The sequence below is a fragment of the Tauraco erythrolophus genome, chromosome 13, assembly GCF_009769465.1.
Source record: "Tauraco erythrolophus isolate bTauEry1 chromosome 13, bTauEry1.pri, whole genome shotgun sequence".
Lineage (NCBI taxonomy): Eukaryota > Metazoa > Chordata > Aves > Musophagiformes > Musophagidae > Tauraco > Tauraco erythrolophus.
Genome location: NC_141477.1, coordinates 1,286,419 through 1,307,516, shown reverse-complemented (window position 1 = coordinate 1,307,516; position 21,098 = coordinate 1,286,419). Strand labels below are relative to the sequence as shown.

The 21,098-nt window shown below is 60.7% G+C and overlaps 1 protein-coding gene across 2 annotated transcripts; it reads right to left on the bottom strand.

The window, feature by feature from the left end:
• Positions 1 to 1,014: 1,014 nt before the first annotated feature.
• Positions 1,015 to 20,762, bottom strand: NALF2 (NALCN channel auxiliary factor 2). Of its 2 annotated transcripts, none has more exons than XM_086619832.1 (3): positions 19,980 to 20,762; positions 2,453 to 2,632; positions 1,015 to 1,416 (listed from the first exon to the last, which is right to left on the bottom strand). In XM_086619832.1, exons 1-3 carry the CDS (start codon positions 20,760 to 20,762, stop codon positions 1,015 to 1,017), a joined length of 1,365 nt encoding a protein of 454 aa, XP_086475958.1. The 2 variants fall into 2 exon arrangements, with proteins under 2 accessions (XP_086475958.1, XP_086475957.1); XM_086619831.1 differs by having other exon boundaries at positions 1,015 to 1,427; positions 2,461 to 2,632.
• Positions 20,763 to 21,098: the final 336 nt, after the last annotated feature.

Below are 21,098 nucleotides of genomic sequence, written 5' to 3'. Positions count from 1 at the left end.
GGGAAGTGCGGCTGGACGCCTTCCGACGCCGGCGCCCGACTGCCACCACGTGCCATCCCGCTCCCTCGCTTCACCCCGGCACTGCCGGAGCCCCACCTCCCCAATCCCTCCGGATACCAGCCGCTCCAGTCAGGGGAAAAAAGCAAAAAAGGTTAAACCAAATTGTCAGGACGCTTGGCAAGGTGGGATGTAGGAACGCTGGGGATGTCCCTCCTGCTCCGCGCCTCCTCCCTCTCCCTCCACGTCCTGGCACAGATGAGTGGGAGAGGCAAGGCTGGAGGAGCAGGTCAGGGGCATAATGAGATGAACCCCAAAATAGTACCACAGTGTAGCACACCACTGTCCCACTCCTGTCCCCCACCGTCCCGCTCCTGTCCCCCACCGTCCCGCTCCTGTGCCCCAAAGCCCACCAGATGAGGCCGGGCCACACGGAAGGGAACGCTGCGCCGAGGATGCTGCGCCCCACGAGGACGGCTCTGCCTTGAGTTGGTGGGTTTGCCCCCTGGGACAGGAGCTGGGGGGGCAAAGCTGTGCCAAGAGGTGTCGCCTCCCTGCCCGCCTGGCCCATCGGGAATTACAGACCGAGGAGGAAAAGAAAGGGTGTCAGGGCTGGCCGTGGAACCCTCGGCATGGCGCTGGCGGGTAAGCTGCGGGCGCCCAAGGCACTCGCGGTCCCGGGGGGGGACACCACATCCAAAGGGACCCCCTTCCCCTCCGCTCCCGCTGCCCCCCGTGCCATACCTTCCTGCGCCGGCGCCTGGGCAAGGCCGGGCACGCCGCGCCGCCCGGCTGCTACTGACCGAACCCTTCTCAAAGGCGAGTCCCGCAGCCCTGTGCGCGTTAGAGACTCTTCATCACGGGGATGCCCCGCGGCGAGCAGCTCTTGGGGGGATGTGCGGGGGGGTGTGTGTGCGTCACCCCCAATCCCGTGCCTCCCATTGGAGGAATAGCGTGTGCCCCCCTTAGTGGAAAAAGATCTGGCGTTCTTCTTGGAGGTCGGCTTTCCCCTCCGAGTCACTCGTCCCGCGCCACGCTCTCTTCCAGGGCGGGCAGGGCCTCCAGGCTGAGCCCGCCGCCCGCCCCGCCGCCGCCGTGCACGCTCGAGAAGGACACCATGGTGTGGAGAAGCATCAGGACCAGCACGCAGAGCCTGAGCCTGCTGCTGCCGAGGCGAGACCCTGCGGAGACCGGCAGCAAGGACGGGGAGCGGGGCTGGTGGTACTGGTGGTGGTGGTGGTGGTGGTAGAGGTGGTAGTGGTTCTGCCGCTGGTGATGGAGGTGGGGGTCGTGGCGGTGGAAGTGGAGTGACTCGGACGCCGTGGATGTGGGGGATGTGTTGTCGTTGCTGGCTGGGGGGTGGTCGCAGGAGTCCCATTGCACCTCGCAGCACTTGGCCTCCTCGTCGGGCAGCTGGTTCTCCAGCAGCCCTGCGGGAAGGAAGCGGAGGAAGAGGAGGGGGTCAGTGGGAGACCGGGGATGGGGCTGCGGACGGAGCGAGCCCTGCTGCCTGCCAGCCATGCACCGCGGGATGGGCAGAGCCTGGGAACTGGGACCCACGGAGACCCTCCAGTGCCCGGTGCCTAGCAAGGCTGTGAGCGGGACGGACTGGTGGGCAGGCAGAGACCCCGGCCCGGGCAGGTGTTCAAGACCCCCCAAGAGCTGCTCAGAGCAGTTAAATGTCCCGGCTCTGTTTTAGTCCCGTCACTTCCAGCCCCTTACGTGCTTGTTTTGGCTTTCACTTCAAGGTCGGGCTTTCCTTTTTCCTTTCCTTTTTTCCTTTCCCTTTCCCTTTTTCCTTTCCTTTCCCTTTTTCCTTTCCTTTTCCCTTTCTTTTCCCTTTTCCCTTTCTTTTCCCTCTTCCTTTCCTTTCCCTTTTCCTTCCCTTTTCCTTTCCTTTCCCTTTTCCTTTCCTTTCCTTTCCCTTTTTCCTTTCCCTTTTTCCTTTCCCTTTTTCCTTTCCCTTTTTCCTTTCCTTTCCCTTTTTCCTTTCCTTTCCCTTTTTTCCTTTCCTTTCCTTTCCTTTCCTTTCCTTTCCTTTCCTTTCCTTTCCTTTCCTTTCCTTTCCTTTCCTTTCCTTTCCTTTCCTTTCCTTTCCTTTCCTTTCCTTTCCTTTCCTTTCCTTTCCTTTCCTTTCCTTTCCTTTCCCATTTCCATTTCTTTCCCTTTTTCCTTTCCCTTCCCCTTCCCCTTTCCCTTTCCCTTTCCTTTTCCTTCACTAAGCTGTGGCCGTGTCCCTGTGAACAGCTCGCACCTCACCGCCGGACGGCCACGTTTGGGCAGTGGGGCAGTGCTTTGGGGGTTTCCACACCGCACCTGCTCCCGTTCTGCCCCCAAAAGCCTCAAAAACCCGGCACGTGGCTTGCAAAGCACAACAGGGCTCACCAGCACCCACCCCTGCCCCATCCCCCCGTGCCCCCCGGGGCGTGCGGGAGCCCGGCCCCGCTCCCCGGACCTCCTTACCCGTACAGATGAAGCCAGGCAAACCTCCATAGATCAGCTCGTCATTGTCCGGTAACACAAACGGGCACCTGGTCTGCACCTCCAGGCAGTATTGCTTGCATGGGATCCGGTGTCGGCACTGCTGTTGGGTCACGTTGAAGTACTCGGAGCACAGCCAGGCCTTGTAGACAGCCTAGGGGAAGGCACCGAGAGGGACATGTCACCTCCCTGGACGTTGGGGTGGCCGAAGCACGGCAGAGACACGGGGCGCGAGGGGAAGGGAGACCACGGGGACGTGTCGGTACGTCGGGGTCGCTTACTGAGCTTGTCGAGCGATTAAAAGAAACTGCTGAAGCCCTGGGACCGTGGAACTCATCTAACAAACTAAATCCACCACAAAAATAAAGCAAATTAACCACATGGAGTGGCGTCCCCGACAGATGGCACCACCATGGACTCTGCCAAGGCTGGTGGCCCGAGAGCTTGGTCCAGCACACGAAAAATTCCAGCACCGCTTATCCCCTGTCCCAGAGCATCTTCCTCCCCACCAAGACACCCCGCTGCTCCCCCGGGGCAGGGTCAGGATTTACACCTCTTCTAAAGCACTTTGGTCTCCATCAGCTCCAAACGTGGGACATAGGATGGCAAAACAGACCATGGGCTGATCTTTTCTGGGAATTTCCGCAGTTCTCTGCCTGCTGGAAAAGCCGCTGGCCAGGAGCAGATGGGTACTCCTGGGATGTGGCATCCGCAGCAGCCTCAGGCTCATCAATAACACCCTCCTCACCCATCTACCTGCTTCTGGAGGGGATTCCCAACTCAGGAAATCTGGCATGGCTCACTTTTGGCTCAAACGGGCAGACCCTGGGGGGACACATTGATTTTACAGGTGTATTTTGCCACACGAACGTAGCGAGCAGCGGGACGGACACCGCTGTGCCCTCCGCTCGCCTTCCCACCGCTTAGAGCTGAACTCGGCCACATTTCCAGAACAAAAAGCAACCTGAGGGTCCACCTGTGGCTGCAGATGCAAGGCCATGCCACAACCCCCCGCCTCTCCAGCCCGTCCGGTCCCCGGTCCCGCTCCCTCGGGTCCGCCACCGCTGACAAAGCAGCTTCCATCAGGCTGAGATGACCTTCCACGGCAAAACCCGGCTCTTCCCTCCCACCCGCCACGCATCCGTGCCCATCACCGCCGGCTGGGCACGGCCCAGATGGCTTCGGTTAAGACCGTATCGCCCGCATCCCCCTTTATCTCCCGAGCATCAGGCACGGGTGGAAATGGTTTGTCTTTGCTCGCTGCCCGAGGGAGGGAGATGCCTCGCTCCTCGCGGTGCGCACGCGGTCCTCGGGCAGCGAGAAACGGCAGCTTCCAGCCCATCCGTGAACACGTCCAGGCACCAGCGACAGAGTTACGGTCATGTTAACCACCATGTCCAACTTCCTTTGAAACCAGTTAGAAAGGACTCCCCGTGATTCAAAGGGAACGAATTTCCCTCCCCGGCACGCTTGGAGAAAACCCCGTGCTCCTCCTTCCAGCTGCATTTTTGTTTCCTGGAGGCTTAATAACATGGCTTCTTTGTTTCCCCATGTTTCCATAGATCCTTATCATGGTCGGTTTGGACCATGGTAGCCGCTGGTTGGGAAATTCTTGGCAAGTTGTTTCAGTTTGGGTTTGTTGTTTTCTTTTTTTTTTTTTTTCCCTGGAAAATGCCAAATCATGAAAATCAGAATTTTCATGGGACCATGTCAGTTTTGGTGAAAATTCCATCACAAAAGTTTAATCAGGACCAGGACACAATGTATGGAGCCTTTAGAGCAGCCCACAGCCCTGTGGGCAGGGCTTTCAGCCGCCATGTGGGAAATTCAGCTGCGCTCCTGCTTCTTCTCCTCGGCCCGCTGGATGTTAATTATTTAGACAAAGTGGAATGGCTCCAGAGAAGGGACTGACTCTGCCATCAGGCTGTGGGGACACAACCAGGAGGGAGAGCTTCGAGGTCTGGATCTGCGTCTGCCGGAGCTGATTCCCTCGGGACCGAGCAGGAAGAAGAGGAGGAGGAGGGCAGGGTGAGCACAGCCCGTGCTCCAGAGATGCCACAACCCCAGCTGCAACGTGCATCGTCCTCACCGGCCTCTGCTCCCTTGGGGACCATGTCAGGAGCAAGAGGATGGTGGGGCAGCGAGGAGGACACAGAAGGACCCCTCGGCACGGTGGCTCATGACACTCCAGGAGAACGATGAGCTTTTCTCCTTCAGGAACAGCATCATTGCTCTCCACAGGACCTCAACAGGACATAAAGGAGAGTCAGACATCTCAGTAGTCAGTGACACGATAGATGGGACGGAGATCCAGAAGGTATAAAATGGGCTTCAAACCATGCACGGACTGGCCAGGACCTAGCCAGATGGGACACACACCTCCTTCAATCCAGGGACTCAGCAAGTCCCTGCCTCGACACGCCGCCGCGATTATTTTAGCTATTACCTGAGCTAGTTTTTCGGGCTGACTTTATCGGCGACAGAGAGGGGCATCCTGAGAACACCACAGCCCCCAGGCACCCCAGCACCCAACAGCGAGGGGCTGGAGGTGCCGCTCGCCTTCCCTTTTCCGCAGAGGATTCCCGACAGCCGGGGCTGACGAGCCGCCTGAATTTTAAACGGCTGACGTCGGGGTGGGATGAATTCCCCCCCCAAGTCATAAATAAAGTTTTCAGGACTGAAAACGGGACGCATGGAGTACGGCACAAACAGCCTGCGAACTGGAACAAGAATTAAGGTACGTTCCAGGAAAAGATCACCCACCGCTCGCTTGGCTTTGTCTCCGCAACCGCTCTGCCAGTCACGCAGTGCCAACACCGTCCTGCCGCCGGCCTGGCTCTCCTACATGCTCTTCCGTGCTCCACGGATACCGGCAAGAAACAGCAAACCGGGCAAACGCACCGTGTCATACAGCTTGCCGGGTTCTGTTTGCCCACAAAACTGCTGCTGCAAGCGCTCCGTGAGAGCACGCGCGCCGGCACCCATCACACACGGGTCACGGATGGGAAAGGGATCGATCCTGCGGCGCGGTCCTGAGCCGAGGCGCTGCCCAGGGCTGGCGGTGGGATGCCCCTTCCCCGGGGACCCAGCCAGGTGCAGGCAGCAGGAGCAGACGGGGCACACGGAGCCCATCCCTCCCGCTCAGCCTGTTTCCCAGGCTAAATCCATCGAGGGAACTTCCTCGCGTCTCCCGAGGAGGTTGTTCTGCCGCTGGAAGCACTTATCTCGCTGCCTACAAGTTTTCCTTCCTACTTGACCTACATTTCTCCATCCAAAAGTTCATTCCCTTCAATCATTCCGCAAGCCATCCCTCTCCCTCCTCTCTGTTTACACATTTCTCATGTTTGCAGATGTATCACGCTCCCCACTTAGTCACAACCTCGCCAAGCTCCACTGATTTACGCGCTCACATTTCCTGCGAGTCTCCCTCCCAGCCCTTTCATCAGCTCCAACTCTTCCCCGTGCTGCTTCCCAGGGCCCCGGCTGCAGCCAGGGCTCCCACCTGGGAGGAGGGATGCTACGCCGGGTCTCCTGGCCAGGTACCCGTTCTGCCCCATGGGCAGGAGGGGCATCGGGCACAGGAGAATCCTGAGAACTCCATAGGAAGGAGCTCGGGCTCCAGAGAGGGCAGGGGAGGTGCTCCCCCCCACCGCCCCGAAAGTGTGAACAGGCACGAGGATTACCCGGGTGCCTTCCCTTTTCCCATCGCTTTCTCCTGCTGTATTAAAGGATGTGTGAGAATTTAGGACAGGAAGAAATTTATTCTCTGCTTAACCGACGGGGGAAAGGTCCCTGTTTTCCATCCCTGCCCTTTACGGTTTCTTCAGGAACTGATTTTGGTTGCAATCAGCGTTTCTTCCATTCTGTTTTTGCTTCTGGCTGATCTCCAGCCTGCCCGAGTAAACATAAGTGACCTGAACTCCAAAAAGCTCTATTTCCGTGCCCTCTTCCTGCATTTTTAGCTCAGAGGACCGGCTACACGACTCCAAGAAGGCACAAGGAGTTTTGCTGCCTGGGAAAGGGGCCAACTTCAGCCACCCAGCTGATGTGCGAGGAAGAGGAGGAGGACGGTCTGTCTGTCTGCATCCGAATTCTGCAGGTGTGCCGAAATACCCCGTCGTTAAGGGCATTAAAAGGAAACAAAAGGAACGGGATTTCCCATAGTTACCGAATTAAGCTACCTGTCTGCTCAGCTTCCACCGGTATCTGAAAGCAGCAGCAGGGATGGCCTTTTGGCGGGCACTTCTGTGCCAGACTGACTTTTCCCGCTGCCTGCTGTCAGTGCCAGGACAGCATTCAGCATCTTCCATCAAACGGCTTTTCCAGGCTCACTCTGCGCTCTTAGCATTTCCGTGCAAACCAGCATTCTCGTTTTTTAAAGTAATTTGGCCGTTTCCGATGCCAATCTAGTTGCTGCCAGTGTTTGGTAAACACTGGCGCTGCCTGTTGAACCACCCTGGATAAATTTCAGGAGAGCCAAGGGGCAGGGACGGAGCAGCATCCTTGGGATGCAACACCTTGGCAGAGGACGTGGTGTTGGGGACAGTCTGGATGCCCACTGGGACCACCAGCTGTAATTAACCCAAAATGCTGCTCTTTTCCCATCGGAGCAGGAATTAGGCGCTTTGGGGAGTTTCCCCAGGGAAAATCCTGCTTAATGGTGCAGGGGCCTGGCCCAGCAACACCCACCCCTTCTCCTTAGAGGTGGGGGCCGGGGCAGCACACCCAGCCCAGCACCCGCTTCTCCGCAAGCGGGATTTGCAGACGGAGCGGGAGGAGGATGATGAGGGCAGAGAGGGAAGCAGGAAGCCTTCCCTTCCAAAACAACCTTGTTCTGCACAGAACGTTCTGCGCTGCCGACTCATGTCGGGAAGTGCAGGGGTCAGCTCTGGAAGGAGACCCAGGAGCTCGCTCGGGCCAGGGCTTCGCGCTGGAACCCACTGGGCTCTGCCATCACGACTCTCCTCCTCCTCCTCCTCCTCTTCCTCCTCCTTGCTGCTGCGGAGGCCACAAGCGCTTGTCCCAGCAGCAGCAGCGCGGGGCTGGGATGGTGCGTGAGCATCCCGCAAACCCCTGCCAGCACCGCCGGCCTCACGGAACCAGCACCAGGCAACGTGCCCAAATCCCCCTCCCAAAACACCCCCCTCTTCACCCACCCGGACCTCACTCCCATCTCGCTCCTCGGCACACCGCGTGCGCCCAGCCACCAGCTTCCAGGTGGGCCAAGAGGAGAAATCCCTGCCGGACCCCCCCACCCTGGGCACGAGCCCCCTCCCCTCCGCTCCCGGAGCAGTTCCCAGCACTCACATTTCCATCATGGCCCGAGATGAGCATCTGGAGTGGCTGCGCCTCATTAATCTCGGACACAGGGAAATGAGTACTGCTAATGAGCCGCTCGGGCATCTCTCCAAGCTCTGGCACACCAGGATGCAGCGCGGGAAGCAGGACGCGCCGGGGGGGGAGAGAAGAGCCCCCTTGGATGGCAGAGGATTAAGGGAACGCTAACGGCAGGGCCGGCCAGGGGGAGTCACGCACGCAAGCTGCAACGTCCAACTCCCATTGTATTCAATTACTGCCGCCCACCATCCCGACATAACAATGGTGAGCTTTTCAAACAAGTTTTTTTTGTCGTTTTTTGCTTTTTTTTTTTAAATTACCCTTGCTATAGGCTGCTCTAACATCCCATCTGCAACAGCTGGGTTTTTTTGGGAGCTTCTCAGTTCTGGAGCTGTGTTATCCCCACCTCGCTGCACTCACATGCTCTGGTTTGAGGAGGGGGGTGGACAAAAAGCCACCCAACTCCCAAAATCCAACAACTGCGTGCGATCATTATTATTTTTTTTTAATTTGTTTTTATTCCTTTATTTTTTCTTCATATGTTGACTTGTGCCTGGCGATGACAGCGCCGGAGCCACGGATCCTCCGTTTCACAACCGGAGGAGGCGAGGGCCGGGGTGCCCCTGCCCATTGTACCCTGACAGTGTAGGGCATGGAGGGGGGGTCAGTGGCTGTGGGCATCGTGGCGGAGGCTGCCAGCAGGAGCGGCGTGAGATGGGGACGGGTCTTCCCCAGCCATGCCACGCCTGATGCCCGTTTCCAGCTGCTGCGACCACGCGATGCGCTGGCACAGAATCGGTGCTGGGTCCGGCACCAACCACACTGGTCCTCAGGGTGGGTCCCGGGCAGGGGGAGCCCCAGCGCCCCCCAGCATGGCTGCCCACCCCCAGCCCGGGGCCAGACCCGCATCCCTGCAGCTCCCGCAGCTCCTGACCTGCTCCCTGAAGTCCCTCCCGAACTGCTCTAAAGCCGCGTAAATCAGAGCCACCCGCTCACCGCGCCTCAGTGACCTCATGAAGTTCCGAAGTTTTCAGTATCTCAGTTTTAATCCCCAGTTCTTGGAACAAAGACACTACCCAAAGGCCCTTTCTTTTGTAGAAAAAAAGGCCCCCACCTCTAAAACCCCTCCAAACTACCCAAAGCATGTCTGAGACACACACTAATGCTCATCTTTCGACGTGAAAACAGCTTTAAAGCATGACCTCCACGCACCTCGTACGCCCAACGCCCAGGTAACCATCCTACCACGCCAAACTTCAAACTGCCAGAGGCAGCCCCGGCTCCCAGCCCCGGGGATGCTATTGGGGGACGGGCACCACATTCATAGGCTCATTGCTTTGCTAATCCGCTCGTTGCCATGGAGGGCTGCTGGAAAAACCCCATCTCATCCCAGCCGATGCAACCCTCGCCTTGGAACAAACCCAGGAGGAACAGCCCACAGTGTGGCTGGCACCAAAACGAGGAGCATCCCCTGGAACGGTGGCACTCGGCCTCGCTTCGGACACGGCACAGCCCTTGGCAGCGCTCAGGGGTCGTGGCGCTCGGCATCCCAGCACGGCGGTGTGGCCGCATCCATCTACTACACAGCAAGCAAGCAAAAAAAAATATAATCGCACTAATTAACGCCGCAGCTGGACGAATGGAAAGGCGAGGAGCCCCCTCGCTTTCCACTGCCAGTACCCGTCTGCCTGCGTGTCGCAGGTCACCCCGTTTCCCTGCACCCCCGTGTACCCTCCAGCAAAACACCCTGGACAGATTCTCGCTGCGGTGCAGGAGGTGGCAGCGCCCAGGGCAGGAGCTGGCACTGCAGCCACGGGGGCGCAGGGGCAGAGGTGCGGGACCCTCGGCCGCAGGGCAGGCAGAGCTGCCTGGAGCCCCTTCCCTCCCACTGCAGCTCCCACTTTGCCCAGCACAGGTTTGCCACAGTGGCCTCGCTGCCATCGGGACCCAGACAGGGTCCAGCTCCAGCCCCTGCACCCAGCTCTGCACAACCGCTCCTGCAGACCCCAGCCCACTGCTGTAGGCTTTTGGTAACGTATCGCTGCTCGGAAACGTCGCAATTGCCACGAAATAATATTTTCATTCATTATCGAACTCCACCTTGGGATAGAGGTGCCCTTCCTCCACGGGAGGATGATGATGGGGTAGAAGCGCTCAACTCGCTGCTTCCCACAGACCTCGTCTCTCGCCCCAGCGTACGTGATGCCGGCGCGGCGTCGACCCCCCTTGCACCCCGGGTCTGTCCCCTCTGATTTCTTCTGGCACCGACTACCCGCGCTCGGACAGCGTCTGGTACAAGGCGGCCCCAGTCTTGGTGGGCTGCCCGCAGGCGCTGCTGAAAAACAAATGTACTGAATGCAAACACGGAGCCTGCTCCTTCTGGAAGCGCCTCGGAAGGAAGGACTGGGCCCCATTGTGCTACAGGCTGCACCACACCAGTTGGAGACAGCCTCTGTCCTGGGAAGCGTCTGAGGCACACAAGCCCGAGAGCACAGCAAGGGCAGACGGAGCAGCACTCCCACGCGGAGCCCGCCGAGAGAGAGGGGCAACAGCAAACCCAGACCCTCCGCTGCTTCCCACCCTCCTTTCCAGAAGGGTTTTGGCTGGGGTTTAGAGAGGAGAAGCCCAGCTCGCCGGGGAGGCCAGGCTGGGACGGGAGCATGAAGGTATGCGCGGGAAGGGGATGGTGAGCTGGCCAGGAGACTGGGACAAACTGCCGGAGCGGCTTCTCCTCGGCATCCGCAGGGCTTTGTCCTTCTCCATCTCCTCCATGACACCGCACGGCCGGGGCCCGAGGGGGAAGGTGTCCTGGGGCTGGGGGCACTGAGCCCCCTCCCCAGAGCCCCGACCCTGCTGACTCATGCGGGCTCCGGCACCACGGCACCACGGCCCCAGCCACGGCGTAGGAAATGCCAAACCGGACCCGCAGCACCCAGCCCAGACACGCCAAACCGGGCTGGACATGCCGCAGCCACCCCGGCACAGGTGCATCCATCCCTGTCCCGCTCCTGGCCACAGGGAGAGGGGACAGCTTGGTCACCCGGCCACCGCTGCTGGGCATGTGCCAAGTCCTCCCCCCGAGAACACTCCGGTTACTGCGCAGCCAGGGACGCGTTTCGGCGGGTCCCTGGGGCCCCAGCCCTTCCTCCTGCCACAGGAGAGCGATGCCCCCGGATGCTCTGGCATCCAGCTCACCTTCCACGTTTGGGCACGGGAGCCCGGTGCTCCGCGCTCGCAGCCAGGCTGCACCCCTGCACCGGGACTAAGCCTTCGGCCTCCCAGAGAAGCTCCTGATCCAACGCTCTCTCACGGGAATGCCGGTGGGAAGCGGACGAGGCGGAGAGCCCTGTCCCCGGTGTGCGGAGCATTCCTGCGCCGGTCCTGGCAGAGCGCGGTGCGGAGCATGGGGCATGGAGGGAGGCCAAGGCACCGACAAAGCCCGAATAAACCCCGTAATAAAGGATGAGCAACTCCAGCTGCCCCCCTACAGACTGGTCAAGTGTCGGGACAAGACAATGACAAGAAGTGAAACTTCCCACAGCAGCCAGCCCGAGGCCACGGGATGCTCGAGCGGCTCCAGCGACACCAACACTGCTGGAGTAACGGAATACCCGCTCCTTAGCAGCCCCCCGCACACGGCGCTGCCCGGCTGCCCCGCACGGGGGGTGAACTGACCATGAACACCAAGAGAGCAGCAGGAAGAGCAGCAGAAGGCAGGAAAAAGCCAACCGCTCACCGGGCAGAGCCCCGGCGAGGCTGCAGGTGCACGGTGGGTTAGTGAGCAGCCCAGGCTGCTGGTTAAAAAGTAATTAAAGCCGACTCTGGAGCTGCAGATGGAGTTGGGACAGAGGGAAAGTCGGGTCCCGGCCATCTATTAGCGTCGCTTGAGGAATTCACTCCCATTAGGTGCTGCTGCAGCCAGGAGCTTAGCAGGACTCAAAAGCAGATTAAACATTTATACAGAAAATGAGAACATCCTGTTACATTAGACAGGATATAAAAAAATAACGGCTAGACACTTCAGTGCCACGAGTCATCAATTACCCACCGGCTGATGGGGGCGAGGGAGAAGTTTCTCCAGGAGAGCGGGTGCTTCTATCCACCAAGGAAGCAGTTAGGCTGGAGCATCCTTTTTGGGAGGGTGCAAGTGTCCAGCCCGGCAAGGGCTACGCTGGGGTGTCACAACAGGGCTGCCTTTGCCACCGATGCGCGTGGAAGGGCCCGATCCTGCATGTTGTCAGGAGCCCCTTGTTCTCACTCAAGTGCTGGAATGGTGCACAGCATCCCCCAAGGTCTCATTTCGTAGAACGGGAACGCAACATGGCACAGGGTCTACGGCACACCCCACAGCGGGAGGAACCCGCCTGCCTCACAGCATCCCTGGGGCATGTCCCCAGGGGGTGGGCAGCAGGATCTGGCCCGTCCCAGCTCCTTCAGGCAGCAAACAGCAGGGAGACAGGAGCGTCCCGCCTCGGCGGCCCAGTCCCAGGCACTTTTTGGGGTCTGAGGGAGGTGCACAGCCTCCGATGCTGACACTGGGGTGGTTTGGGTGGCTGCAAGGGCCTGTTACACCTAATTTGTGTACACCTAATTACACCTTGATTTTTGCAAGCACCTCCTCGGATATATTATCTACGTGCCAAACCAACTCAGTGCCAGGCTGCAATGCTCCAAGTGCTCCCAACCCCAGGTACTCCAGCGAGCAGGTTTGCTCTGCAGCCTGATTAAGGGAAACGGCCTCGTGGGGCCACTACAAAGATCCAAATAACTTACGGGTGTACAGATCCAAACCACGCACCTGGAATTCACCTAGAAACTAAGCAGCCGGCAGGAAAAACCACAGGGCTCTGGTGTTGCAGGTGCCCTGCCTGCACGAGCGTCCCTCCGCAGCGGGCAGGCGGACACGCTCCCCAGACACGGGTCTCCGAGCCCTGGCAGCCCCGCGGGAGCAGGGCTGGGCTGTTGGGGATGCCGGCACGCGGGACCGGTTACAGCATTTTGCCAAACACAAACGACACACAACATTTCTACAGATTGCATTTCTGCCAGCAGCCGTGCCCTGAAGAATCCCAGGGATCAAATGAGGACCTGGAGATGGCATCCAGGAGCAAAACCCTCCGACAGCACCAGGGAACCAGTAAAACACACGGTGCTTCCTCATCCCAGCACCACCTCCCCTGTCACCTTCCTGCGCCTGCTCCAGCCGAGCAGCCCGAGCAATTGGGGGGCACCAGGAGGAGCAGGAATGCCCAGACACCTCAGAGACCCTTGGGATGGGAGCGGGGTCTGCAGGGAACATCTGCGCCTGACCCTGCCTGCACCCCCTGCCTAGCCAAGGCTCAGCGAGCCGGGACCAGCCCGGCCACAGGGAATACACTGAGGAGGAGGTGGCTGTGGAGATCCCATCATGAGGAATAAACCATCTGGAGCAGAGCTCCCATCCAGCCTTGGGCTGGTGGTGGTTGCTTTGTGTCCTCAAATGTGAGGACTGATCATAGAATCATAGAATGGTTAGGGTTGGAAGGGACCTTAAAGATCAAGGTCTCCCTGTACAGCTGACTTCTCAGTGATGTGGCCAAGCCTCATCCACCAGAAGCGCTGCAGAAGCTTCTGAGCAGAGATAAGACGTTGGCTGAGATGCCAAACACGTGTATCTCCTACTCCTAAGAGGATGAGCAGGGCAGGCAGTGCATCCTCCTCCAGCCGAGACCAGGCACACGGGGATGCTCACGCAGGCAGGGCTCTGGAAAGCCAAAAAGCGCTGGGGAGAAAGGCCAAGAGCGAAAGCCAAGCGAGGAAGAGGAGCGAGGCCGAACTGGCTGCCAGGGCGGCACGCTGGGCACGAGCCACCCCAGGCAGGCAGCTGCCAGCTGTGCCCGCGGCAGCGTGGACAGACGGCTACTCCTTGCCCAAGCAGCCTCGGTGTCTCATTCACAGATTCGCTGTCCCTGAGTCATTGCCCTTCAAACGACAGCGGAGCGGAGCCTCCTCTGCGAGGAGCCAGCCACGAGTCGCATTCTAATGGCATCCCGCGTGGCAGCGGGAATAGCCCCTGGCACCCAGCTCTGTCCTGTGCCCCTGCCTCTGCTGCCTGGTGGGCAGCTCTGGAGTGGGCAGCAGAGGAAAAGCACTGTGGGGCATCTATGGGGCCAGGTGTGGGGCTGCGGGATGTTCCAACAAGACCCCGCTGCCTCTGCTTCCCCGCTGTTAGGGAAACTGGCATCGCAAGCCGTCCCCGATCCGGGCCGGCCCAGACGGTCCATGGCAACGGATGCGTAGAGCAAGGGGGAAACCGGGGGGGCTGTGTCATTTTGCTGATGCCATCGCCCGTGCCGCTGAGCTCCCTGACCCCCAGAGGCTGCCCGCACCCCACGGGACCATGGCACACCCGGCGCTTTCCAAAGGGCACCGGCAGCTGCTGAAGCATCGCACCGCGCCTCTGCCGCCGGAGCTGCGCCCGCGTCCCCGAGGAGCTCGGTGCCCCTGGCCGGTGAAGCCCCCGCGGAGAGGAACCCGCATCCCGCCCCGGCGGCAGCAGGCGCAGCCGGGTGCAGGAACAGGCGCTGCCGCCTGCGTCACTTGTAGCTGCTCGGAGACAGTTTGATGGAGACAGATCTCACCCTCCCGCGCGCTCTCCCCTGCACCATTTGCCGACCTGCCTGTTGCTGCGCAGACACTTGCTGCCTTTAGAAACTTCTATTTGATTTTTTTTCCCCTTAAGCACCACCGACAGACAACCAACCCGCCCAAAGCGGGTGGCCAAACACCACTGGAACCCGCTGTAAATCCCCCCGCTCCAAGCTGCGCCGCCCAACAGCCCAGTCCAAGCGCTGGGGAAGCGGGGGGAAGCACCCCACGGCCCCCACCCCAAGCTGTTGCGCCCCACAGCAACCGCAGGGGTCCAGCTGCCAGCCCACCACTCGCCCCAGCCACCTTGCGATGCCACGCACGGGGCTGTCCAAGCACTGGCTCAGCATCCCCCTTCCCTCCCGGCTCCCAGCGCTCCCACCCATCCCAGGCACCGCTGGAGCACTTCTGACACCTTGATGCTTTTTTTATTACAGACCAAACTCCTTTCATCCATCCCTTTTTGGTTCTTCTGGTTTTATTTTTTCAATCTTTGATCTCTGTTTTCGAGCACCGAGGTGGCACCGGACACACGGCGCAGGAATCGGGCCGTGCCGGAGGCGGCAGGAACTGCACGCCCAAACCCACACATTCCTTTTGTGCACATTCTTTGTATGATTTAATCACATCCCCGTGCAGGGCTGAAAAAAATTACCTTTGCTTACACAGAATGGGTGTGTAACGTGGAGCTGCGCACTCGGCTAAGCCCGTGCACGTGGTCGTGCTAAAATCGCCAAATTACGTATGGCGCTGATCCACTGGAATTACCTGGGAATTTACTTGGGAATTTTTTTTCACCTCATTAAATGCCAGTACAGCTCCACCTCAGCGGCCAGGCTTGTTCTGGAGGAAAAGCTCCGGGTGCAGACACCGGAGCTGCCCGGCTGCTGGGGAGCAGCCTCTCCCCTCCCGGGCACCGCTGCTCCCGGTGCAGCACCCACGAGGCTGCTAATGCTGCAAGAGGGCACCGGGCACCCAGCCCAGGGTGCTGGGGAGGCGGCTTTGCAGTCACCCATTGGCAAATTTGCTGCAAGCCTCAATATTGACATAAACTGTAAGGTGGGAGCCTCACCCTGGGCTTCACATTTAAAGAGAAAAAAACTAACAAAAAGCAAGGTTTTGGTGAAACCACCGCAGGTTTCCTCCCCAGCCGCTTGGCACAGGCTGTGCCAGGCGCGATGCTGCGGCACCTTACAGCGAGGACCGGCCTCTGCGTGTCACCGCGGCGCCCGCGCAACCATAGCAGGGAAAAGCTGGCATTTTGGGAAAGCCTGGGGAGAGAAATCCTGCCCTGCCAGGCTCCCCTGGCCGGGGCTCTCCGGTGGGTAACGGGGAAACCAGAAGCGGAGAAACAGATCTGGCCAGAGCCGCAGCGGGATCCAACAGCCCCTGGCCCCACACGCAGAGAACTCGGGTAATCTAATAGAATTTGAGATGCTACAGGTCCTGTCCAGCCTGGCCTTCCCACCCGCCACGGCTGTCAGTCCTCCTCTCTCCACAGCTTTGTTTCTGGCAGCCTAATGAGCCCTTAATTCCGCAGGCTTTGTCCCATAGATCTTGATTTGCCCTAGTACTGGGAACGTGCACTTTTCGGAGAGCTCTCCATGGCAGCTGTTGGAGAGGGAGACGGCACAGACACGGCGCTCCGTCTTTACACCCAAACCTCTCATCCGGTGGGGGCTGAGCTGGAGCGATGCTGCTTTTTGCCTCTTCGGAAAGACGGAAAAAAAAGGCACAAAACAGCCACAAGCATCCAGCGGGACATCACTTCGATGGGACGGGGATTTCTTCCCGCGTCTCCCGAGGGAAGCTTGGCCACGGCATCCATGTCCCTGGGCCGTGACCTCCGTCAGCCCTTCCGAAGGATGCTGCCAATGTGTCCCCACAACTGCTCAGCGCACCGTGTCTTGTGGCAACATGCGGAAGAGGGGAGGTGGCAGCAGCAGGCAGCTGCTCCTGACTTGTTTAATCAATTTTCCCTCTTACAGGCAGCAAATCCCAAGTATTTCCTACCTCTCCTGCGCACCTCACCACTACCCAGCACCATGACCCCAGCAGCTGGCACTCAGGTCTTCTTCACCGTGTTTCAGCAGACGGATGGACCACGTGGATCGCTTCATCCTCTCCCTCCCCTGCCCGCAGGGTGCTGGGGGACCCGCTCCTGGGGGGCTGCGGGAGCCAATCCCCACGGAACCCCACCACACGTAAAATGCACAAACAATAAACCTGAGAAACGTATCTTCACGTTTCACTGTCTCTCAGCCATCGGGATTTTTGGCATTAGTTGCAGGAGCAATAAGTAAGACATTTTCGGAGCGTGATTCGGAAGCTGTCGGTGCTGCACGGGAATAACAACAATATACGCAGAAAGTGGGATCTGCCCGGGAATTATTTCCGAGCAGAAAATCAAAAGGCCTCAGACAGTACCACAGCAATGAGTAATCCAAGCAGCTGAATTACACAGATCCCCACCATTTCACAGCACTTTGACTCCCGCAGCTCCGGGCAGATTTTGGCCTGGCATTCCCTGAGCGCTCCCCCAAGCACGGGGCAGAGCTGGATCCGGACTGTGGATACTCAGGATGCTGGTTACCCGCCCCAGAAGCACCTGCTCTTCCCCTGCTGAGCACAGCACCCCAAAACCGGGGAACAGCCCTCTGGATGATTCATTAACCGGGAATGACGGGACTCATGTGCCTCCTGAAACCAACCCGCAACGCTCGGCCGTTTCCAAGTTTTTAACTCGAGGTCAAACCTGCCGCCGTAAGAAGGAACCGGCTGCTCCGGTGGGGCTTTTGTCATCGTTGTTTTAAAGCAGATGCAACAACGAGCCAAAATCACCGGGTGATCTGGCTGCCAAAGAGCTCCGTGTGCGCCGTGCACTGAGCCGCACCGCCCCTGGGACGGAATTACGGGGGGATACAGGGCTCTGCAGAGGGAGGCTGGGTGCAGGTGAGTGGGAGCTGCTTTGCTTCCCCACCTCGTTCTTCCAGCCACTATTATGGAATAGGAAGGACGCAGACGGGAGGCAGCCCCAGAAATACCATTTAAATCCTGTTCACCCAGCTACAGGGCTCTCTGCAGCCGGAGTCCCGCTACAAGGATTTCACGGGAGCCTCTCATGCTGGCGGAGCTCTCTGTTACATTTCCCTCCACTCCTCTCCCATTCTGCTGTCATTTGGTCTCCTACGTTGTTACTGTCGAGCAGCAGCTCTCTGCTGTCGCGTACAAGCGGGTGTTCACACGAGCAGCAGCAGCCACAGCAGAAAACGCAGTATTATTCAGCACCTGGAGAGGAATTACAACTCCAGGCTGCTTTAAAAATCCCGCCAGCCACATTTTTCCCAACGCAAGAGTAACCACAGCACCTGCTGGAGTCCGGTGGACTCAAAATCAGGGTAAAACTCACTGGTGACCACCACGCTGGACGGGTTTGGTGTCAGCCTCGTTTCACAGGCAGGGAACAGCCGCCGAGAGGGCAAGGCTGAGACTCCCGGCCGTGGGAGTCTGAAGTAAGGCACCCAAATACGTAGTGAAGCCCCTTAAGTAAGTGGCCCGGTTTTCAGGAGAGACTGAAACGAGCGGGAGCAGCGAGGGCTCAGCTCGGAGCGCACAAGACTCGGGCACCCGCACCGGCAATTCCTCGTGGTGGGCCGGGCGAGCATGCATGGCTCGGCCCCACTGCTCCAGCCCTCCTGCTGCTCCCCGAAGGCCGCCCGTGCTGGTGCTCGCAGATGCTCCGAGGACGCACCCGGCAACGTGACACCAGAGCAGGTTCGGAGGCACGTGCCTTGCTGCTTCTACCTTGGCTCTGCATCTTCTAAGCTCATCTCCTGCTTTCTCCTCAAGGATGCTAAGCCCAGGGACACTCAATGAAGACTCATCTAAGCACAGCTCTGTTTCTAGATGCTTTAGAGTCAACGGGAACATCTCCATGCCCAAGACCCAAAGGTAACCACTATTTTCTTATCTTTGCTTCGCTCCCTAGGTCTCCATACCAGCAAAAACAAGCGAGTTGAACCGGGCAGAGATGGATGCTAAGCCTGCAGCAAGGGCACCTGTACGCACTACCGGACACGTCATGGGAAGACCCTGCTTGTTCTGGGCCCCCGGGAGCGGGAGCAGCACAACGGCGGGCAGCGCTGAATCCCTCTGCGGAAGCGGAGCAGCCGGACCAAACCGCTTGGTGCAGGCTGAATACTCTGTACCTTTGAAACCGCAGGGGGATTTCGGGCAAGCAGATTGTAATTACCTGGCCTGGCACCGGCCCAGAACGCCAGCACCAGCTCCTTCCCAACGCCGGCTCCTTACAAAAGCGACGCAGAAACGTGGGACGGAGAGCGGAGCGGCGGCCAGGATCTCGCCGTTGTGCCCTTGGTGAAAGGCACCACGTCGGAGCCCCCAGCGCTGCGCCCCGGTGCTGCTCCCGCACTTGCCCAGGGGACGAGTGCCGTGCTGAGAGCCAGCCATGCCAACACCACAGCTCCACGCGTCCCTCAGAACTCTCCCAGAAGAGCCGTGGCCAAGCCCCGTCCTGTCACCGGGGGATGCTCTGCCACCGTCCCTCCGGGGACGATGCTGTAACACACCTCGCTGCCTCTGCCCCAAGACACGCTCGAGAAAGGGAAAGCAGGTTTAATGATCCAGACCGTTACGCTTCCCGGAGGCGATGTCCGGAGGGAGCGCGCACAGGTGAGCCAGGCAGCTCGGAGCAGGCGGAGGCTGGAGGGGCCGCGGCACCGGGGCTCGTGAGAAAGCAGGGGAGCACCCAGCAGAACCGCGCCGGGCTCCGCAGAGACGCGACCGCGGCTCTCGTTTCGGAGAGGAGACAGCACCATGCTGAGGCTCGATCCGACCGACGCTGGGAAAGGCAACCCAGTTCGCTTTGGGAACACGGACCGTGCCCCAGGGCTGGGGACGGTCAGTGACGCTGGGGGAACGCCAAAGGGGGAGGCACATCCCGGGACCCCCAGCCCAACTCCCAGCGGAAAAGGGGTGGGAGGGCTGGAAAACAGCTGCTGCATGCAGGGAAGGGGCTCCTTCATCCCAGGTTCATCTCAGGTCACCGCTTGTCTACACACCTCAGCTTAACAACTGCCATGCAGAGCCCTGGGCTGCCCCAGCCCGGTGCAGCAGCCCTCCGCAGCAGCGGGCCGAAGGCAGCGGTGAGGGGCCCAAACTTGCCCCAGCTCAGCCTGCACGCACACAAGTGTGCACGTGTGAATGTCTAAAGGGGTGCGGGCGAGGCTGACAGGGAGCGGGGTGCCAGGAGCGCGCATGGCATGGATGGGTGCGGAGGGACGTGGGACACGCTCCGGTGGAGCCCCGCTCTGCTCTCTCGCTCCCACCACCCCATCCCAGCTGCCCCGAGAGCTCCGGACCGTCCCACTGGCACTGCCAGGCTGGGGCTCAGGGGGCAGAGGGCGACCCTCAGCCCACGGGCAGGCAGCACCGCGGCTCCGGCAGGACGGCCCCAGCACCCTCCCGCAGCCGGGATCCCCGGGGCTCGGCGGGGACCCCGGAGCACCCCCTCCTACCTTGCAGTCCGCCAGGCAGGATCTGACCGAGTACTCTTCCGATTGCAAGTACTTCTCCAGCAAGAGGTCGAACTCCTCGTATTTTTCCTGAGCGTGTTGGTCCAGCCGCTGGTACGCCTGGACGCAGCTGCTACAGGCCTCTCCGCCCAGCGCCCCGGCCGCCGCCGCCACCAAGTCCACCATCAGGTTGTCCACGCTGCAGTCCAGACCGTCCGGGCCGGCCATCTCCCGCAGCAGGTCCCAGATCGTGTAAGTATCACAAAAGGAGAGGTTGAAGTTCCTAAAGTAAGCCTGCAGGAAGGTCCTCTTGGAGGAGGGAGAGGCGAAGAAGGGGGAGGCGGCGGCGGCGGCGGCGGGGGGCGAGCGGAGGGGCGCGCCGGCCGGGGAGCCCCGCGGCCGCTGCAGGGCGTGCAGCCGGGCGCAGGCCGAGTCCAGGTCGCCGCGGGCGGCGGCGGCGGCGGGGCAGGGACCGGGGGCCCGGCTGAGGTTACCGAGCAGCGCCTCGCAGCTGCCGCCCGCCGGCTCGGCCGCCAGCAGGGCCCGCGGCCCGCGGCCCCGCGGCCGCCCGGCGCCGCTCCGCTCCCGCGCCCGCAGCTTGGCCCCGGCGCAGAGCCACAGATGGTCGGAGAGGAGGACGGTGAAGAAGAGGAGCGAGGCGAGCGAGAGGCGCCATTTCTGCGCCCGCTCGGGGTCGGCCACCGGCTTGTCGCTGCGGCGCGGCGCGCAGCACACCGCCCCGCCGCCGGCGCCCCCGCGGGGGTACATCCAGGCGCCGCGGATCATGCTGCGGGGGCGGCGCGGGGGGGCGGCGGCGGCGGCGGCGGCGGCGGGGCGCGCCGCGCTGCCGCCGCTGTCACCTGCGGCCGCCGCGCCGCGCTGCCGCCGCCGCCGCCGCCGCTGCCGCCGCCATGCCCGCGCCCCCGCCTACAGGCCGCCGCCGGCCGCCGCGCTGCCTCGGCCCCGCTGCCGCCGCTCCCCGCCCCGGCCCCCGCCGCGCCGCGCCGCCCGCCGCCCGCGGGCATGCCCCGGCCCCCGCTCACTCGGCTTTCCGCTTCCCCGTGGGCTGCGCCAGCTCGCGGGCCCCGCCGCGCCCGCCGCCGCCGCCGGGCCCCATGCCCT